Raw genomic sequence first — 19,980 nt, 5'->3', positions numbered from 1 at the left:
CCTTTGGGAGCCATGCTTGTAACTGTCAGCCTTGCAATGCCTCATGGAACTTGTAGTTCCAAAACACCTAGAGGGCCCCAGGTTGAGCACTCCTGCTTTAGGTCTCTGGAGGAACCTTTCATTGTCTGGAGGAACATTTAATTATCTGTAGGAACCATTAGGTCTCTGGAGGAATCTTTCATTGTCTGGAGGAACATTTAATTATCTGTAGGAACCATTAGGTCTCTGGAAGAACCTTTAGTTGTCTGAAAGAACCTTTAATTTCCGGGAGGAACCTTTAATTCTATGGAGGAACCATTAGGTCTCTGGAGGAACCTTTAAGTCTCTGAAGGAATCATTAGCTCCCTGGAGAAACCTTTAGGTCTCCGGAGGGAATCTTGGAGCTCTGGAGGGAACCTTGGTTAAGAAAGGCTGTGCTATGGTATTATTTATTTTTTCTTCATTTTATCTTTTTTTTCCACACAGGCTCAGAAAGAAGCACCAAAGGATAAGAAGGAGGAGTGAAAACATTGCTCTGGCTGTCAAGGTGTTCTCCCTGAGCAGGCTCCATCTGGATATTTTGCCATTTCCATGGCAGTCTACGCACAGTATCGTGTGACTTCTCCGCATCATCCATTGTACTCAATTTAGTCCAATTACTAAGCTGCTCTATTGCTGGCTTTTTTTCTCACTCCAGTTTTCTCGATTCACAGTTACAACCTTCATATAAATTCTACAACATATTTACCGCGGTCATTTCTCCTCATTCTTCTGTTGGGGCAGGAAGGATTCATACACTGATCAATGGGGAACCACCAAAACGTAATACTGTACAGACCACACCGTGTGTGTTTCACATGTGTTCAGCCAATGGGATGCTTGATTCTTTGTTTCTTTTATACTGTTTTCCAGGTTGTTGGCACCCCTCTCCCCTGTTTCTTTTCTATTTCTGGTTTGCATTATTTGAAAGCCTTTCTAATGAATGTAACTGTTAACTTACATAATAAAGGTACAGAATGTGATCTTCCTGCCATATTGGTGGTAAAAGTTAATTTTTATCTCCGGCATTCCAGGTGTTGTTGTGCTGGTTGTAATTTTCCACTGTGTATACAGGGTGCTGGGGGCATGGTCCTAACTCCACCAAGCACTCATGTATTAAAGGGTATGTAAGCCCTAACAATAAACTGCTCTTACTTGTTCTCTTTTGGTCTGTTAAATATACCATTGAAAGCTTTTATTTTTTTTATATCTGTTCAAAAGTTAAAAAAAAACAAAACAACCCTGTTGATCCTGCCAGACAACTTGTTAGCTGATAACTACTAGTGCCATACTCTTGATCAGTTACATTGTTTTCTGTTGGCTGCAAAACACCTCCATCTATGTAATGGAGAGGAGAAAAGGAATAGATGCTATGTAGTCCCTTACTAGGGTGACAACACAGCTTCACAGGTACAGTGCAGCCAGTCAGTGTTGTCACCCTGTGACAGGAAGTGTGTTATTGGCAGGGACACCAAGTAAAATTAACAAAATGAAAACTAATGCAGCCACCACATCTAAGGACTTGCAAGCTGCAACATATCTTTATACCTCTTATGTTTTGGAGTTTAGATACATATTAACCGCTTACGCTCCGCCCTATAGCAGATATACTGCTACAGGGCAGCATGGGTGTGCAAAATCACCTGATTTTTCAGTTCTGGGTAGGGGTGCGTGCATATCCTACCTGCGCCGCCATTCGCAGCCTGGACTGTCAATCACCAGGTCCCGGCTGCTGATTCCTTGCTGGCACCCGGTGATCGCCGAGTATTACCGACGGGGGAGAGACCGGTGTATGAACAACACAGATCTTTCCCCTGTCAGCTCCTGCACACTACTTTGTATGGCTTTGCATAGAGCCATATAAAGCAGTGTGCTTACAGTGGAAAGCACATGCACAGCCCACATAGTGAAAGCACACACAGTAAACCCATTGATCGCCCCACATGTTAACCCTTTCCTGCCCAGTGCCGTTAGTACAGTGTCAGTTCTTTTTATCTCCTAGATTGTAAGCTCCAAGGAGCAGGGCCCTCCAATCCCTCTTGTATTGAACTGTATGGTTACCGTACTGTCTCCCTCCATAATGTAAAGCGCTGAGCAACCTGTCGGCGCTATATAAGTCCTGTATAATAATAATAATAATTAGCAGTGATCACTGTATTGGTGTCACTGGGGATGTCAGTGACACAAAGTCAGTTCCCTCTAGTGTCAGAATGCCTGCCGCAGTCCCGCTATAAGTCGCTGATCACCGCCATTACTAGTAAAAAAAAAATTAAAAATTCCAGTATATATACCACCATTTGTAAATGCTAACCAATTAATTTACACGTATTGGGATTTTTTTTTTTAGCAAATACATGGAGCAGAATACATTTTGGCCTAAATTTATGACGAAATAGATTTTTTTTTTTTTTACAGGACATGTTTAATAGCAAAAAGTCAAAAATACTGTTTTTTTTTTTTCTCAAAATTGTTGGGGTTTTTTTTTTTTTTTTTTAATATAGCACAAAAAATAAACATGCAGGCGATCAAATACCACCAAAAGAAAGCTCTATTTGTGGGAAAAAAGGACGTAAATTTAATTTGGGTGCAACGTTGCAAATAACGCAGCGCCGTATCGCAAAAAATGGCCTGGTCAGGAAGGGGGGGGGGGGAATCCTCAGGAGGGCAAGGGGGTTAAACCAAAAAGCTGAATTCACTTGGGCGCTCAGTGGAGCTGATGGATGCCGAGGAGGAGCAAACTATTTGGCAGAGTACTAACAACCCAGCCAGCATGCCAGCTACACTTCCCACCTCGCACAGGCTACGCCCAAAGGAGGACTCCAGGTAGATTGCTAAATACAGAGTGCAAAAACAAAAATGTGATCTGTAATTCTGTTCAGCCAGTGTTAGGATTCAAAGACTCCTGCCATATGTATGCCTGTATTTGAGATGCTACTGCTGCTGTTTTGTAGCTCCTTGTGTCAGTTGCTTTCTCAATGTGTAGTGGATCTATATCAACACGTTTCATCCAGTGAGCAAGTTGCAAAGCCGGGGCATGAAGCTGCAGTTTCTCCTTCCTGGCTGTACAGCGTGGCAGAGGTGTTTTGAATTATAAAGCTTATCTAAACCCAAAAACAGGAGATAATATATTACATCGTACCGGTCCTTAGATGTGACGGCTGCATTAGTTTTCATTTTCCAGGCTTTTCTTTATTTTTACCTGGTGATGCTGCCAGTAATACATATCCTGTCTAGGGTGGCAACGCTCACTCACTGCTGTCTATGGAGAATCAGGGTCTTAGGCTGTTCTAACATGTCTTCTGTTCATCTCCATTACATGAGAATGTCTGGTGACCCTATGTACAAGTGGTGTGCCTGCACAGAGGGTTAGATTTCCCCAACCCCTGCCATACATAAGATCGCTTGAGATTTCAGTTCAGCACACAGGCAGTTAGATGGACACTACGGGGGAGATTTACTAAACCTGGTGTACTCAGAAGCTTATTGGCTACCATGCACAGCTTCACCATATTCTAACTTCAGCTTGTTCAGTTAATCTTTGACAATAAAACCCGGAAGCTGATTGGTTTCTATGCAGAGCTTCAGCAGATTTTGCACGCTGCAGTTTTAGTAAATTCCCCTCTATATTTCTGTCAGGATCAACAGGGTTTTTTTTTTTCGTTTGTTTGTACTTGCAGAAAATGTTCTTGAAAGAAGGAAACAAATGCAGCCAACATGTCTAAGGACCAAAAAACTGCAAAAGTTTACATTGACATTGTTCCTGAGATTAGGTAAACTGTAAGGTTATTTATGCAGGCCATACATGGTTCGAATTCTGAACGATTTTTAGTCCGAAAGTTGAAAACGTTGTTCACTCGGTAATCCGATGGTGCCATCAATGATTTTGATAATCGGCCGACCAAGTCATAAAGTTCACCCCATATAACAGGCAAAACTTCTGTTTCTTCCAGGTCAAGGCTCATGTGCATGTTCTTTTTGGAAAAACGATCGTATGATTTGACCATCATTGAGTCGAAAATCGGTTGTTTTTCACGAATTTTCCAACATGCCTGATTACCGAAAAGGGGACGAACCATGAAAATCGGCCGGTGCCATTGACCCACTAACAGAGTGAAAATTGGCCGATTTTTCTTAGGTCGGATTTTCAGACGAAAAATCGGCCGAATTTCGACCCATGTATGGCCGGCCTTAGTTTAGTAAGGGGACTTTCCAGATGAGTTTTGGTATCATATATCCTGCGCTTGTATAATACTATCTCTTCTTTATTTTTGGGGGGCGTTAATAAATTTAAGGTTTAAAAACCGTTCTGAGTCATTGTCCTTTTTCATTTTTACAGATGCTAGATCCAGGTTGCTCATCTTTGAACTTGCCTTCTACTCCTAGTGACCTACATTCCATTGAGAATGCCAAACAGACCTACAAGAGTCCAGGGTAATTTTTATTAATTCTTAACACAGTAAATCGAAGGCATTTCCGGGGTCATAAATATAAAAACAAATATATGAGTAAAAAAAAAAAAGAATTAAAATAAATAAAATATATATTTTTTTAATTCTATATATACACATATATGTGTGCGTGTTTGTCAAAGGGTATATGACTGTTTATGACCTTTTCAGATTCATGACCTTTGTATTTGTTTTGTACTCCTGATGAAGGGGGAGTGTATTTAACCCTTGAAATGCATTTTATTCTATGAATCAGTTTTTTGATTACATTACCTTGGACTTTTTTTACATTTGTTTGGTGCTCTTATTGTATTTTTTTATTTGTGGATTCTCAATTCTGACCCCTTTCCCTGTCCCTGTTTTGTGGAGTGCTGCTGAACCAGAGTCTGTGTGCCCAGTGGCTATTTGAGTGATCCTTAGAAAATCTGAATCCAGTGCCCCCTGTTGTGTACCTAGAGAGTCAAGTATGCAGGCATGACTTCAGACTCCATCCTTGTTCTGTGTCATACCCTACTATGTATGTAGTAAGCCAAGGCTCAACATAATGGTTGTGGATCCTGGATCTTTAACTACTTCCCTACCACGCTATAGATGAAAGACGGCTCTCCAATTCTGAGAGGATGTTCTCCCACTTACGAGTCTCCCAAGAACCCCCTGAGGCACGCTATGTAATCACTGTCTCCTTTTGGATACAGCTGATCACAGATCATGGTTAAGAGCCAATCACAGTGGCCCTTTATCATGTGATCAGCTGTATCCAGTCACAGCTGGTCACATGTTAACGGACTTGCCGGTTATCTGTATTTCTTTCCTCAAATGCTGTCTGTGTGAGGAAAGCAGAGCTGATAACTGGCAAGTCTGACGGCACAATGAGTACATTGTTTACCAGGGCTTAAAATTTCAAGTCCGGAGCTACTAGCCAGGCCTTAGAGTTACTCGACACCAACAAACACACACAAGCGGAGACACCTGTACACACACACACACATACACACACAGAAATGTGTACACACATACAGACACGCATACATACAGATACATGTACATACACAGAAATACACACACACAGACATGTACATACACGCAGACACATGTACAGATACACACGTACATACACACACACATGTACATGCATACGCAGACAAACACACACACGCCCCCCCCCCCTCCCATAAAAAGTTGCAGTACTTCGTTGTTCACTCACAGATCCAGGTACTGCACTCTAGGGGGAGGCAGAGAGCACAGCACACACTCCTTGCTTTGCTTTCACTGCGCTCAGCTATTGAGCAGTCTGATGGCTCTCAGTGCCAATGACAGATCCGGCCTGAGCTCCGAGCCTGCTCAGCAAGACGGCCTTGGGGGACACACTCGCCCCCACCATAATTTCCACTTGCCATTGGTGAGCAGGCGAGTGGAAATTTCAAGCCCTGGTTTACACTCATAATCAGAGTACTGATTATCAGTGCAGCCTCATCAGCACACATCAGAAAAAGAAGAAAAATTACTTATTTGAAAAATTTTATAAGAAAATGTGCTTTTTTACTTTTCAACATTTTTGGTCTTTTTTTGGTTAAATACCACCAAAAAAAAAGCTCTATTTGTCCCCAAAAAAATTATAATTATTGTTGGTTTGTTTAGCAAAAAAACAAAAAAAAGCCAGTGGTGATTAAATACCATCAAAAGAAAACTCTATTTGTGTAAAAAAAAAAAAAAATTTCATATGGGTACAGTGTTGCAGTAACTGCACAATTGTAACTCAAAGTGAGACCGCGCTGAAAGCTGAAAATGGTCCTGGGCAGGCAGGGGGTGAAAAGGCCTGGTATTGAAGTGGGTAAGGTATATTTGTTATGAAAAACAAAATATGTAGATGTTGATAGGAGACACTAATCTGAAGCAAGCAATGTAGACAGCAGAGTGTTGAGTCCCTGCCCTGCAAGCCAGTTCACTGGTTCTCCAGGTAGTAAAGTCAGTATCGGGAACCAGAACCTAACCAAGTTAGAACTAGCCGCTCCCTTATTTTCTTCCCTTTCATTAAACTGTAGACAGCAGTCTATGAACAATAATAGGTTCCACTTTTGTGGAAAAGTCTATAAGGTCTTGTTTACACTTGTGGTTTGAAGGCAGTAAAATGCACAGTTGAGCAGCAGGCGGGGGTGTGAATATGCCCCAGCAAAAATGATCCATGCTATTGCATTTGGCAGGCAGTGCGATTACAAGACTTGACCAGCATTAATTTGCAATATTGAGTAGGTGAGACCAGGGAACAAGGTCATTCTAAAACGTGCACCTCACTTGTAATCCCAAGGGCTTTTTTGGTGGAGGCATTAGCGAGTTGAGAACATCAGGAAATCACCTGAACTTTACAGACCCCCAAGCATAGGTTCAAGTAGAAGGTTTTTCACATTAAGGCCCAAAACACCCTTTTACTCACATGAGCTCTTTTTTTTTTAAGCAGGCCTGATTCTGGACCATTTAGGGCTCATTTAGAATGCTGTTTTTAAGCACGCATTGCAATGTACTAAAACAAGTGTGTTCAACTTCCTCATAATTAAAATAGTGCTGGTTCCTTTTTTGGCACTGCAGAGCGTTTAAAAAAAAATAAAAAAAAACACAACACATCCATATTCTTCTGAGTTTAATGGTTTGGGAGGCCCATAGAAGTCAGTGGCAGCACATCAAAATGTATGTTATATAGCAAAAGGTACTAACAAGCCTTGGTCAATGCCTGTTATCCACTCTAAATTTGAACATTAGAGTGGATAGTTAACCCAAAAGACCAGTACTCTCCAAACTGCGGCCCGGGAGTAGAATGTGGCCTTTCGCTTGCCTTAATCTGGTCCTTGGGGAACTATTCCATCCACTGACACCAGAGACAGGGCACTATTCCTCCCATTGACACCAATTACGGGGCACTATTCCTCCCATTGACACCAATGCGGGGCGCTATTCCTTCCAGTGACACCAATGACGGGGCGCTATTCCTTCCACTGACAGCAATGATAGGGCACTATGCCTCCAACTAATCTCAATGGTGTGGCACTATTCCTTCCACTGAGACCAATGATGGGGCACTATGCCTTCAACTTACACCAATGGCTAGGCACTATTCCTCCTACTGTCATCAACAATGGGGCACTAATACACGAAATTGAAAAAGTAATTGCCCCCTTCCTGATTTTTTTTTTTTCTGGCACTTAAATGATTCAGATCATCAAATTTTAATATCACACAAAGATAATCCGAGTAATCAGAAAATGATTATTTCCTTTTTCAGGGGAACCAAACCTGCCTGGCCCTATGTGAAAAAGTAATTGCCATACCTTCCCCCCCCTCCATATCCTCCTAAATCATGAATGAACTGTGACTAACCACATTTTTCAGAAAGCTGAGCTAAATTCCTCATGCCAAAACCAGGACTGATTACTGCCAGAACTGTTAAATCAAGAAATTGTCTAAATAGAAGCTGTCTGATAAGGTGAAGCAGCTAAAAGATCTAAAAAAGCAACACATCATGCTGCGACCTAAAAAAATTCAAGAATAGATGAGAAACATACTAGTTGGCATGTATCAGTCTGGAAAGGGATACAAAAACATTTATAAGGCTTTGGAACTCCAACAAACCACGGTGAGAGCCATTATCTACAAATGGAGAAAACTTGGAATGGTGGAGAACCTTTCTAGGAGTGGACAGCCTGCCAAAATTACTCCAAGAGCACGACGACTCGTAGGAGATCATAAAAAAAAAACCAGAACAACATCTAAAGAACTCCAGGCCTCACTTCATTGTTCATGATTCAATAATAAGAAAAAGACTGAGCAGAAATGGCCTCCATGGGAGAGTTCTAAGTCAAAAGCCACTGCTGACCAGAAAGAATACAAAGGCTTGTCTCACATTTGCCAAAAAACATCTTGATTATTCCCAAAACCTTTGGGCAAATATTCTGTGGATTGATGAGATAAAAGTTGAACTTTTGGAAAGGTGTGTGTCCCATTACATCTGGAGTAAAACTAACATAGCATTTATTAAAAGGAACATTATACCAACAGCCAAACATGGTGGTGGTAGTGTGATCGGCTGGGGTGGGGATCTACCAGAAATTTCTGAAGGAGAATATCCGGCTATCAGTTTGTGACCTTAAAGTGCACTTGGGTTATGCAGCAGGACAATGATCCGAAACACACCAGCAAGTCCACCTCTGAATGGCTCAAAAAAATAACATTAAGGGTTTGGAGTGGCCTAGACAAAGTCTGGACTTTAATCCAGTTGAGATGCTATGGCATGAGCCTAAACAGGTCATTCATGCTCGAAAACCCTCCAATGTGGCTGAATTAAAACAATTTTGCAAAGAAGAGTGGACAAAAATTCCTCCAGAGCGATGTGAAAGACTCATTACCAGTTATCGCAAACACTTGATTGCAGCTGTTGCCGCCAAGGGTGGCACAACCAGTTATTAGGTTTAGGGGCAATTACTTTTTCACATGGAGCCAGGCAGGTTTGGACAGCTTTTTTTTCCTTTAATAAATGAATTTATTAAATCATTGAATCATTAAAAAAAGTATTTTGTATTTACAACGGTTATCTTTTTGTAGTATTAAAATTTGTTAGATGATCTGAATCATTTAAGAGTGACAAATGTGCAAAAAAAAAATTTAATCAGAAAGGGGATAAATACTTTTTCACAACACTGTGCCAATGAGGGGACATTGCTTATTCTCACTGAAGCCAGGACATTTTCTGTTCCCACTGGTCACAGTTCGGCTCCCCTAAAGTTTGAAGGACAGTAAACTGGTCAGTTGATCAGAAAGTTTGAAGACCCCTGCTATAGGCCAATACTTATAGAACCCAAGACAATATTCAAACAATCATCAACTGAATAGATTACTAGTTCACAAGCATATCTATTGCATTACTACCGAGGGGATTGAACAATAGCTGATTTCTTAGGCCCCTCATTGTTCCTGACATCCAATTGTCCCCCAAGGAGTTTCTCCATCACCTCTCCCCACACCTCAAGTCCTTCCAATCAGGTCTCTCTTCTATTCTTTCACTAGTTCCTTCCATTCACTATCATTGAGAAATCTCTGATCTGGTCCAAACAGCACAATCCTATCTTTCTAATGAAAGTGATTGAATGGAACTCAAGCCCCTTTTGATGTGATGACTATCCATGATGAAAATCTGTCCTTACTATTTGGTGTCATGGCACTTCTTGCAAGTATACGTTATCTATCAGCCATCACACCCAGACCTCTTGACTCCCGATGGCCAGTTAAGCACACCAAAGCCATGTGAACCATGGAGACGCACTGGTCTATTAACTAGCCTCCACCTATTCACCAGCCCCCCTGACAACAAAGGGGCAATCTTATTCATGATATGTAACATTTGGATTTACTTTTGGCTAAGATCAAGTGTAGTATCTGTTCTTATCAGTGTCCAGTAGGGGTGCTCCGCTGTCATTCTTGCTTCTTTGCGAGGATGGTTGGCTGTATGGTACCCCTGCTAGTATGATGGGAGCTCTGAAGGCTAGTACCGGCTGGAACAGAAACCGAGGCGCCCACAGGCAGTTGGGACCTGGGAGTAATTTCCCCGGGAATACCAGAGGGGCCCAGTTCCTCCTGATTCGAATGGATCTACCTTGTCTTGCCAAGGCCCGGGGAGGCAGAGAGTCCGTGGATCAGTGCCCCCTGAGTGGTCACCTCAGAGGTGCTCTTAGTAGCACATGTGGGTGGGATCCCACATGTGAAAAGTGCACATGGTCACTGTTCTAAAACACTACTTCTGCACTATGCCTTTTAGGGCTATGCAATTTTTATGCTACAGGCCTCAGTGCAAAATTGCATGGCCACTTTTTAATTTATTTATTATTCACCCACGTTTTTGTCACCTTTCACTTATGTGTGTGTTTTTCTTTTCTCACGGACGGTAGGGGGTGGGTCCTTGGGCCTACCCTGAAGTCTAGGGGGAGGATGTGTGGCCTTTTGGTTTCTCCCTCCCCTGTTCCTGGGGGGGTCTCTTTTCGGGAGAGCCCCCTGACCTAGTACTTGGTGGTCGGCTTCGGCTAGCCACAAGGTATGGGGTCCGCCAGGCCTTGTGGCCAGGTGGACCATGTGGAAACCTCAGTCCCTGTCAGGAGCCTTGCCTTCGGGGGAAGGACTAAAGCACGCCCCTAAGTGCACTTTTTTGTGTTTGTGTTTTGCACTTGCACGTTTTTTGTTCACTTATGGGTTTTTCATTTTTTCGCACCTCCACGGACTAAAAAAAAAAAAAACATTTGGATTTAGCATACTAGTGAAGGCACTAACAGGAAAGACCAGTTCTTTTGAGAAACAGGAGATGATCTTGTAAATACATACTCTTGTCCACATGTCATAATAATCTCAAATAAATATATTAATGGCATACATTCCCTACAAATATATATTTTATTGGGTAATGCATTTTCTCATAGACGACTTTGCAGCCTTTAGACATCCATGTGCAAGAGGCCTATCAATAGTTAGTTAGTCTGGCTGAAAAAAGACAAAAGTCCATCCAGTTCAACCATTAAAAAAAAAAAGGTTATAACCCTTTACCCACAGTCGATCCAGAGGAAGGCAAAAAAAACCAGCAAAGCATTATCCAATTTGCTCCTGCAGGGAAAAAAATTCCTTCCTGATCTCCCGAGAGGCAATCAGATATTCCCTGGATCAACTTTACCTATAAATGTTAGTATCCAGTTATATTCTGTGTATCTAAAATAATCCAGGCCTTTTTTAAAGCAATCCATGGAGCTGGCTAGAACCAACTCTTGAGGGAGTCTATTCCACATTTTCACAGCTCTTACTGTGAAGAAACCTTTCCGTGTTTAGAGATTACATCTGGAGGAAAAGATATTTAAAGAGTGCCCCCTTGTCCTCTGTGATGACCTCAGGGTGAATAATGCTACACAGAGTTCACTATATGAACCACTGATGTATTTATACATGGAGATCATATCCCCCCTTAATCTCCTCTTCTCAAGAGAGAATAAGTTCAGTTCCTCTAATCTTTCCTCATTGCTGAGCTCCTCCATGCCTAATATCAGTTTAGTTGCCCTTCTCTGTACTTTCTCCAGTTCCCCAATGTTCTTTTTGTGAATTGGTGCCCAAAACTGAACTGCATATTCCAGATGAGGTCTTACTAATGATTTGTACCGGGGTAATATGATATCTCTCTCTCTGGAGTCTATACCTATTAATACAAGAGAGGATTTTGCTCGCTTTAGAAACCGCAGTTTGGCATTGCATGCCATTATTATGCTTGTGATCTACCAGAACCCCCAGATCCTTCTCCACCATTGATTCCCCCAGTTGTACCCCCCCTAGTATGTATGATGCATGCATATTCTTAGCCCCCAAGTGCATAATCTTATATTTATCAACATTAAACCTCATTTGCCACGTAGTTGCCCAATTACACAGAGCATTGAGGTCGCCTTGTAAATTGGAGACATCCTGTAAGGACGTTATTCCACTGCACAGCTTGGTGTCATCTGCAAAGACTGAAATGGGATTTTTAATGCCAGATCCTATATCGTTTATAAATATATTAAAAAGTAAGGGTCCCAACACTGAACCTTGGGGTACACCACTGATGACCCTAGACCATTCAGAGTATGAATCATTAACCACTACTCTCTGAATACCATCTTTTAGCCAGTTTTCTATCCAATTACATACAGATTTTTCCAAGCCTGTAGACTTTACCTTACACAATAGCCGTGTGTGGGGAACTGTGTCAAACGCTTTTGCAAAATCCAAGTATACCACATCCACTGCCACCCTTCTGTCTAAGTATACCACGTCCACAGCCACTCCTTTGTCCAGGTTTTGCTCACCATCTCCTCAATTTCTGTCTTTCATGAATCCATGCTGTCTGTTGCTTAAAATATTTTCTTCCACCAAGAACTCATCTTTGTGGTCTTTTATTAAACTCTCCAGTATCTTCCCAACTATAGAAGTTAAACTAACAGGTCTATAATTACTTGGTAAACATTTTGAACCCTTTTTAAAAATTGGCACCACATTGGCCTTACGCTAATCCAGTGGTACTATGCCAGTCATTATAGGGTCCCTAAAAAAATAGAAGCAATGGCTTTGAAATGACAGAGCTCAATTCTTTAAGGACCTGTGGGTGTATGCCATCTAGTCCAGGTGCTTTATTCACATTTATTCTGTCTAAATACTTTTGGATCATATCAATTTTGAGCCAATGTGGATCATCTGGAGCTGTGTCAATACCATGCCCATTATGGACAAGAGCTCCTCTATGCTCCTTTTTATACACAGAGCTGAAGAAGGTATTTAATAAATTTGCCTTCTCTTTCAGCCTACAGCACCTGGTATTCCCAGGCAGTCTCCCATCCAGGTACTAACCAGGCACAACGCTGCTTAGCTTCCAAGATTGGGAACATTCGGGGTGATGTGGCAATATCAATGTTGTACTACTAATGGTTTGTGCAATCTCTTCAGAGTCAAAGGTTTGTCCCCGAGCACCGTGCATGTTTCTGCAGCAGAATTTTGGCAAGGGATGCAGAAATTGAGTAAAGGTCACAACAAGTGTTTTCTTTGGCCATAGTCCAGCAAGTAATCACAGAGCCACGCCTGTAGAGTTAGATCACTATATACCTATTATGTAACTATTTTCTGATTTATTATTATACTGCCAACAAGGCAGCCCATGGCAGCTTTTATGGTCTTCAGTTCTGATAGCCGTATCAGCAGAATCTTTGGATTGTTTTCTGAGCTATAATGTCTTCAGTGTAAATAATGAGAAGATATGTTAAACCTGGTTAACCCTTCATTATCATTGCAGCATTACGGTATATAACCTTTTTTGGTTTTTAGCTCCTGCGAGAAGATTTTATTTAGCCCTTAACATAATAAATGTCTACTGTACCTTCATTTTAATATTAGAGGAACCTTTTCCTTTTCCTTTTTTTTTAAACTGTATTCCCTTCACCTTTTACTTTCCATTTCTCCTTCCCTTTCCTTACCTTTCCTTTATCTCCCATTCGCTTTTCCTTTTCTTTCCCCTGCCTCTTTTTCCTTTTCCCATTCCCCTTTCCACTTTTTCTTCCCCTTTCCTTTACTTCCCTTCATCTTACCTTCACTTTTCCCTTTCTTTTTTACCTTTTCCTTTTTTCTTCATCTCCCCTTCGACTCTCCTTTATTTTCCCTTTCGTTCCATTCCATTCCCCCTAATTGAAAACAATAAAGTTAAAACTTAAAGGACGTGTTGTACTGCCCTACTCCCTCCCAAATGGATTTTTTTTTCTTCTCCAGCCATCTGTGCATGCACAGGGTTTGCCATGCATATGAAAAGACTGCTACCAGGAAAGTCAGAAACCCTCCCTGTCTGTATGCATGCGTGGAAAATCACCTGTCCATGTGCAGATGTACTGACGAACTCTGCCCATACCTGAAGGCTGGCCAGACCTGTGCATGCGCCATAATGGTGGCAACCAAAGGCGGGAGGAGCCAACTGAGAGGCAGACTGAAGTTCCAATTTAAAGTGAAAAAATAAAGTTTAATAAAATCAATTGAAAAAAAATTATTTTATAGCCTGTCTCCATGTACACACATATAGAAATGTAAACATGCAGGTTGGGTGTACCTGTGTGTAAAGTCAACTTATTAGATATCGTCAAAGATACCAGACTAAGAGCAATAATTCTAGGGGCCATATTTCTAACTTATCTCTAAAATGATGACCTATGGAAAATGTGGGGGAACTGAAGTTTGTCACTGCTTCATGGGCAATCAAGATTTTAAGACTTGACCCATTGGCTATCTGAAACCTCATCTTTTATATGTTACCAAAAAAACTCGGGTAATATATTGTAATTGTGTGCCTCTAGATCGGGGTCTCCAAACTTTCTAAACAAAGGGCCAGTTTACTGTCCTTAAAACTTTAGGAGGGCCGGGCTGTGGCCAGCAGGAGTAGAAAATGTCTTGGTGTCAGTGGGAGTAAACAGTGTCCTCTTTTCGGTATTAGGGGGAGGAATAGTGCCCCATTGTTGGTGTCAGTGAGAGGAATAATGCCCCATCCTTGGTGTCAGTGAGAGAAATAATGTTCCATTGCAGGTGTCAAGGGCCGCAGTTTGGAGACTGCTGCTCTAGATTAATGTTGATGTATTTTTAATGCAAATTTGGGTAAAGCAGACAGCCAATTAGCCTTTTTTCAGTTTTGCATACAGCACTAGGAACATGACAGAGACAATCTAATAGGTTTCTGTAAAGAACATGAAAGATGATTTTTTAGGCACTTTGCATCACAAGGCGTACTGTAAATGTAAAAAAATGAATAGTAAATCAAAAACACCCCGGATTTGAGTCTTGGGGCTGTGGACTCCTCCAGATGCCATGTGTGATGGGTGTAGGAGACACAGACACTGACCCTGCTGATCTATGATTAGAACGACTTCTAGGAAGAGTCCCGGAGGTGAAGACTGTACTGACACTAGAAATAACAGGATCCTTGTGACACAACAAATGAAATCACACGCTTTATAAGGCATCGAGTGCAAATAGACCCCTGGCTCTCTGTGCCAAAGGTTCTCCTTCCACAAATGTACTTTTATTTGTAGAGACCATACTTTGTATAGATAGCATTCACAGAAGATACCATAGGCACTTCCTAGGACAGTTCTAGCATTAAAATATACTAAGATGAACTCCAGCCAGACAGCTAAATACTTTCCCATTCCCTTATCCCTTTTCCCTTCTTTGCTTTTCCCATTTACTTTTTCTCCTTTCACCTTTCCCCTTTTCCCATTTTTCCTTTTTTTTCTTTTTCCCTTTTCCTCTTTCCATTTCCTTTCTTTCCTTTTCCAGTTTTTCCCTTTCATTTTACTCCTTTCCCTTTTCCTCTTTCCATTGCATTCTTTCCTTTTCCAATTTTTCCTTTTCCACTTTTCCCATTTTCCCTTTCCCTCTTTTCATTCCCTTTCCTCTCCTTCCATTTCCTATTTGTCCTTCCTTGTTCTCTTGCTTGGTCCCTTTTCCTTCTTTCCTTTTTCCATACCCTTTTCCTTTCCTTTTTCCTTTCCTTTCCTTTCCTTTCCTCTTTCCCTTTTCCTTTCCTTTCCTTTTTCCTTTCTCCTTTCCTTTTTTTCCTTTTTCCTGTCCTTGCCCTTTCCCATCCCCTTCCCTTCCTCTGAAAGCACCTTTATTCCTATGGAAATGCAATACTCTGAGCAGCCACCAGAGGCTGACATGAGTACAGCTGTCTCATAGGAATGAATGAGGTTGCAGCATGCATGGGTAGTACACCATTTTTTTTAAATGTATGTAAAACCTAACAAATGTATCATTAAAAGGGATTTGTTGTTTGATAAGTATGAAAAACTTGTTGATCCTGCCAGAAATCAAGTGATCTGATATTTTTCTATGCTTGTTGCCTGTTAAATTGTTATCAACCATCTCATAGGACTACAGAACCCTGCCCCTCTATGGTTTGAAGAAAAAGAAAGGGATGGGGTTCTGCAATCTTATCTTGAGTTTGTTGTCCTCATAAGTGAGTGTTGTCACCCTAAGACGGGAATTGTGTTACTGGTAGGATCACCATGTGAAAATAAAGGGCAAAAAAACTGAAAAATAAGAAAACTTTCTGTGCTCCCTGCCTGTTCTGCCTATTATTAGTATTGTTCCATGTTCTTTCTGTGAACTACAGAACACTTTCCACCTTTGGTATGGAGATGACAAGTGGGGGATGCGCTCTGTAGTCCCAACACACTTCCTGTCCTTGGGTGACAACATTGCACTTTTATAGATACGGTAAGTGAGTGTTGTCACCCTAGTACAGTATTCTGTATTAGTCAGAATTATCATGTGAAAATAAAGTAAAATATCTAAAAATGGAAATCTAAAGCAGCCACCATATATAAGGATTGGAAATTGCAACAGATTACATTTTTGGGGTTTAAATATGCTTTAAAGCCAAGCTTTAACTTTCAGCATAACTCAAGCCAAAAATATCAAGATAACAATGAATATGGGCATCCTTACTAAGCACAGCAGTAGTCTTCTCTTACTCACACATATATCGGGCAGTTCATGCAACACCCCAGCTCTCGGTCCTCTGTTGGTTGCTATAGGCAGCGGCAGCATGCAATACATTAAAATCCCGGACAAGCCCCCACATGTAGTGCTACATGCAAAGGGGGCGCTGACTTTACCCAGTTCTTCCTCAGTAAGTACAGAGCCCACCTATTCACACAAGCAATAGTCCATTCATACCAGCTCCAATAACAGTCTAGGGCAGGATTTCTCAATCAGAGTTCCATGGAACTCTAGGGTTCCTGCAGAGGTTGCTAGGGGTTCATTGAGCATTTTCTGCTTCTCAGATAAGTTCCCACCGACACCATTGATCTTTTTAGCTATCTGTAAAGGGATAATTCTTCCCAATGACCACGACTGTAAAGATCGGGATCATCACACTAATGTATTATGAGTTGTTTCCTGACTCCGGACAGTTATTTCAAGGGTTCCTCTGTGTTGCATAGGTTGAGAAAGGCTAGTCTGGATGTCTTTTAAAAGTGGTTTGCTTACAGAATTTCAACAGAAATTAGAGGGGCTTGGCATGGGATACTTGAAAACATTCAGAAGCAGTCATGTTTAGAGGACAGTCTTTCCTAGCAGTAGCAGTAGTGTGGTCTTCAGTCCAAGACTCCACAGCTGAAGACCATCGGGCAATTCTTTGGGTATCTGGTTACCTTGCGTCAGTGTGCAACTATTGGAACTCAGTGCAGAGCCAAGCGCACGGTCTCGGGGATCAACTTAAAGTCACTACTCACAAGTCCCAAGGGAAGTTGCCTCTTTTCACCTTCTGCCAGACATAATCCAGTGAATGAGATGGCGCCTCTCAGGACCAGATTCCTTGCTGTATGGGTCTGCAATCAGCTCTGAGCAAAGTACATTCAAGCCTTTGGTCCTGGCATTTCGGAGACCTCTTAGAACAGTTGTTCAGTCCATGGGCTTCCTGGCAGCAGCAGCCCTGGCACCTCTGGAACCCTCTTGGGGAGAAAGAACCCAACTCTTCAGTGTCTCTGATTATTTATCTACACTCCAGCCCCCTACTGGACACTTTTTCTCTAGGGATTGACTGAAACCCAATAAATATTCAGGCTTGGCGATTTGAATCTCCTGCTCTAAACTCTGGAAGCTTCTTTCAGAAGCAGGGGGATGCAATCAAGCTCTCATCCTGTGAGACCCTTAACAAGGCTAAACAGTCACTGCTCCCTTGACTACAGAAGGAGCAAAACAAAATTTGCTTAGCAACCTATGCTAGACGATGCTACGCCCATAAAAAGGTGAAGTATTAATTCCAGCGTATGCTGTTGCTCATCTTTAATCCAGAGACTTTCTAGGTAGTACTTTTTTTTGCCACAAGAGGACCTAAGTCTGATGGCCAACATCATTCAACTCACTTCCTCTGAGCCCAGGTCATCATGGACCTGCCCCAGTGAAAGAATAGTGAAAGGAGAAGCATACAATGATGAGCTCATCTCTCTGTCACTCTACTCTCTCTTCCTATCAGAATGCTTCTTGTACTGCTTCATCCTCTCACCCTCCTGCCCTGCTGTACAGGGACTGCAAGAAGCTGAGACCAGGTCACATTCCAGTATGAACACTGTGTACATCTAATGATATAATATTGCATTAGTTTGTGTCTTTAACCACTTGCCCTCCAGAGGATTTCCCCCCCCCTTCCTGACCAGGCCATTTTTTGCTGCGTTATTTTAAGTGACAATTGCGCGGTCATGCAACACTGCACATTAAATTTATGTCCTTTTTTTCCCACAAATAGAGCTTTCTTTCGGTGGTATTTGATCACCTCTGCATTTTTTTTTGTGCTAATAACAAAAAGGACGACAATTTTGAAAAAAAAACATAATATTTTTGACTTTTTGCTATAAAGCATGTTGAGTAAAAAAATTTAAAAAATCAAATTTCATCATAAATTTAGGCCAAAATGTATTCTTGTACATGTCTTTGCTGAAAAATATCCCAATACGTGTAAATTAATTAGTTTACGTGAAAGTTGTAGCATTTACAAAAGCGGTATATATAGTGGAATTTTTTTTTTCTATACTAGTAATGGTGGTGTTCAGCGACTTATAGCGGGACTGCGGCAGACATTCTGACACTGGGGGGAACTGACTAACTGCCACTGATTGGGAAATGACACTAATTCAGTGATCAGTGCTAATAAAAAGCACTGACACTGTACTATTGACACTGGGCAGGAAGGGGTTAACATCTGGGGCAATCAAAGGGTTAACTGCTGTGGGTGTTTTATTAGGGAGACATGCTGTGCAGAGAAATACACAGCAGCATGTCCTTGCTGACAGCAGAGAGACCAGTGTTGTTTACACACAGATCTCTCTCCTGTCAGCTTTCCCAGACGATCTCCGGGTGCCAGCGGGGAATCTCAGGCCGGGACCCGGTGATTGACATCCCTAGCCAACAATGGTGGTGTGCATCCATGCTCCCTATCCGGAAATGCAAATCACCTATATATACGTGCAGGGGCGGACTGACCATTTGGAAACTCGGGCACTGACCGAGGACCCAGGGTCAGTAGGGGGCCCCATGAGATGCCCCTGGTACCTTTTTCATAGGCTTTTTTGAGTTTGGGCAAGGACACAGTGGCCCCATGATCCCCTATTGCCCAGGGGCCCCATGAGTTGTAAGTCCGCTCCTGTATACGTGATTGTGCGCAGTCCTGCCGCCCTGTAGCAGTACCTCTACTGCCTGGAGTTTAGTTTCAAATCTGCTAAATGCATTCCAAATGTATTCTGGTTTTCTTGGAAAAGCAGCCACAGCCTGAGTAGAAAAGCATGTCCCCTGCCAGCATGCTGAAGAGACAGATTGTACTCTCCATATGGAAGCAGTGGTCTCTCTGCAGAGACCCAATATGCCTCCTCACAAGTCACAGCTAGACCTCTCCAATCAGAAAAGATCAAAAGCTTTTCTGATTACAGAGTAAGGCTACGTTTGCATGTGCAACAAATTTTCCACTCCTCTGAAAGCAATCGGTGTTCAGATCGCTTTTCATAGGGATTTTACTGGTGGAGAGGAGGTGATATGATGCCTCCTCCCCACCTGCTTTAACCTTGTAAATGCTGCACCAGTGTGCTGCAACCGCATGCAGGTACAGCACATCCCTATCCACTGGAGTGGGTTGCGTTCGGCAGCGGTACTTCCCTCTGAGGTTGACAGGCAAAATTTTGCCACGGATGCAAAGCATGTGAACGCCTCTGTCCACTGCCTTTGCAACTTAAAGGGGGCAATAAAAATGGTGTTTAGCTATGTGTTTTTAACACCCACCCAAACTGCAAATCTGAACAAGCCCTTGCAGATCTGCAGGGGGATGTTGGACTTCTGCAGAGAGTCCACTGCTTCCATACACAGAGCAACCATCCTCTGCAGCTGCAGGCAGAGGACAGGCTTTTTTACTCAGGCTGTGGCTGCATATATAAGACCGTGC

The 19,980-nt window shown here is 42.1% G+C and overlaps 1 protein-coding gene across 2 annotated transcripts in view; it reads left to right on the top strand.

The window, feature by feature from the left end:
* The window catches only part of BCAP31 (B cell receptor associated protein 31), a 77,310-nt gene extending 72,989 nt beyond the window's left edge, over positions 1–4,321 (top strand). For both annotated transcript variants that reach the window (XM_089674943.1, XM_089674944.1), the window contains exon 8: positions 466–4,321. In XM_089674943.1, coding sequence (XP_089531069.1) covers positions 466–504 — 39 coding nt within the window. In that variant the 3' untranslated portion in view covers positions 505–4,321. The remainder of the gene's footprint in view (positions 1–465) is intronic.
* The last annotated feature ends 15,659 nt before the right edge of the window (positions 4,322–19,980 follow it).

The sequence above is a fragment of the Staurois parvus genome, unplaced genomic scaffold, assembly GCF_062004578.1.
Source record: "Staurois parvus isolate SC_StPar_1 unplaced genomic scaffold, SC_StPar_1.0 ptg000154l, whole genome shotgun sequence".
NCBI lineage: Eukaryota > Metazoa > Chordata > Amphibia > Anura > Ranidae > Staurois > Staurois parvus.
This window is presented reverse-complemented; position numbering and strand designations above follow the sequence as displayed.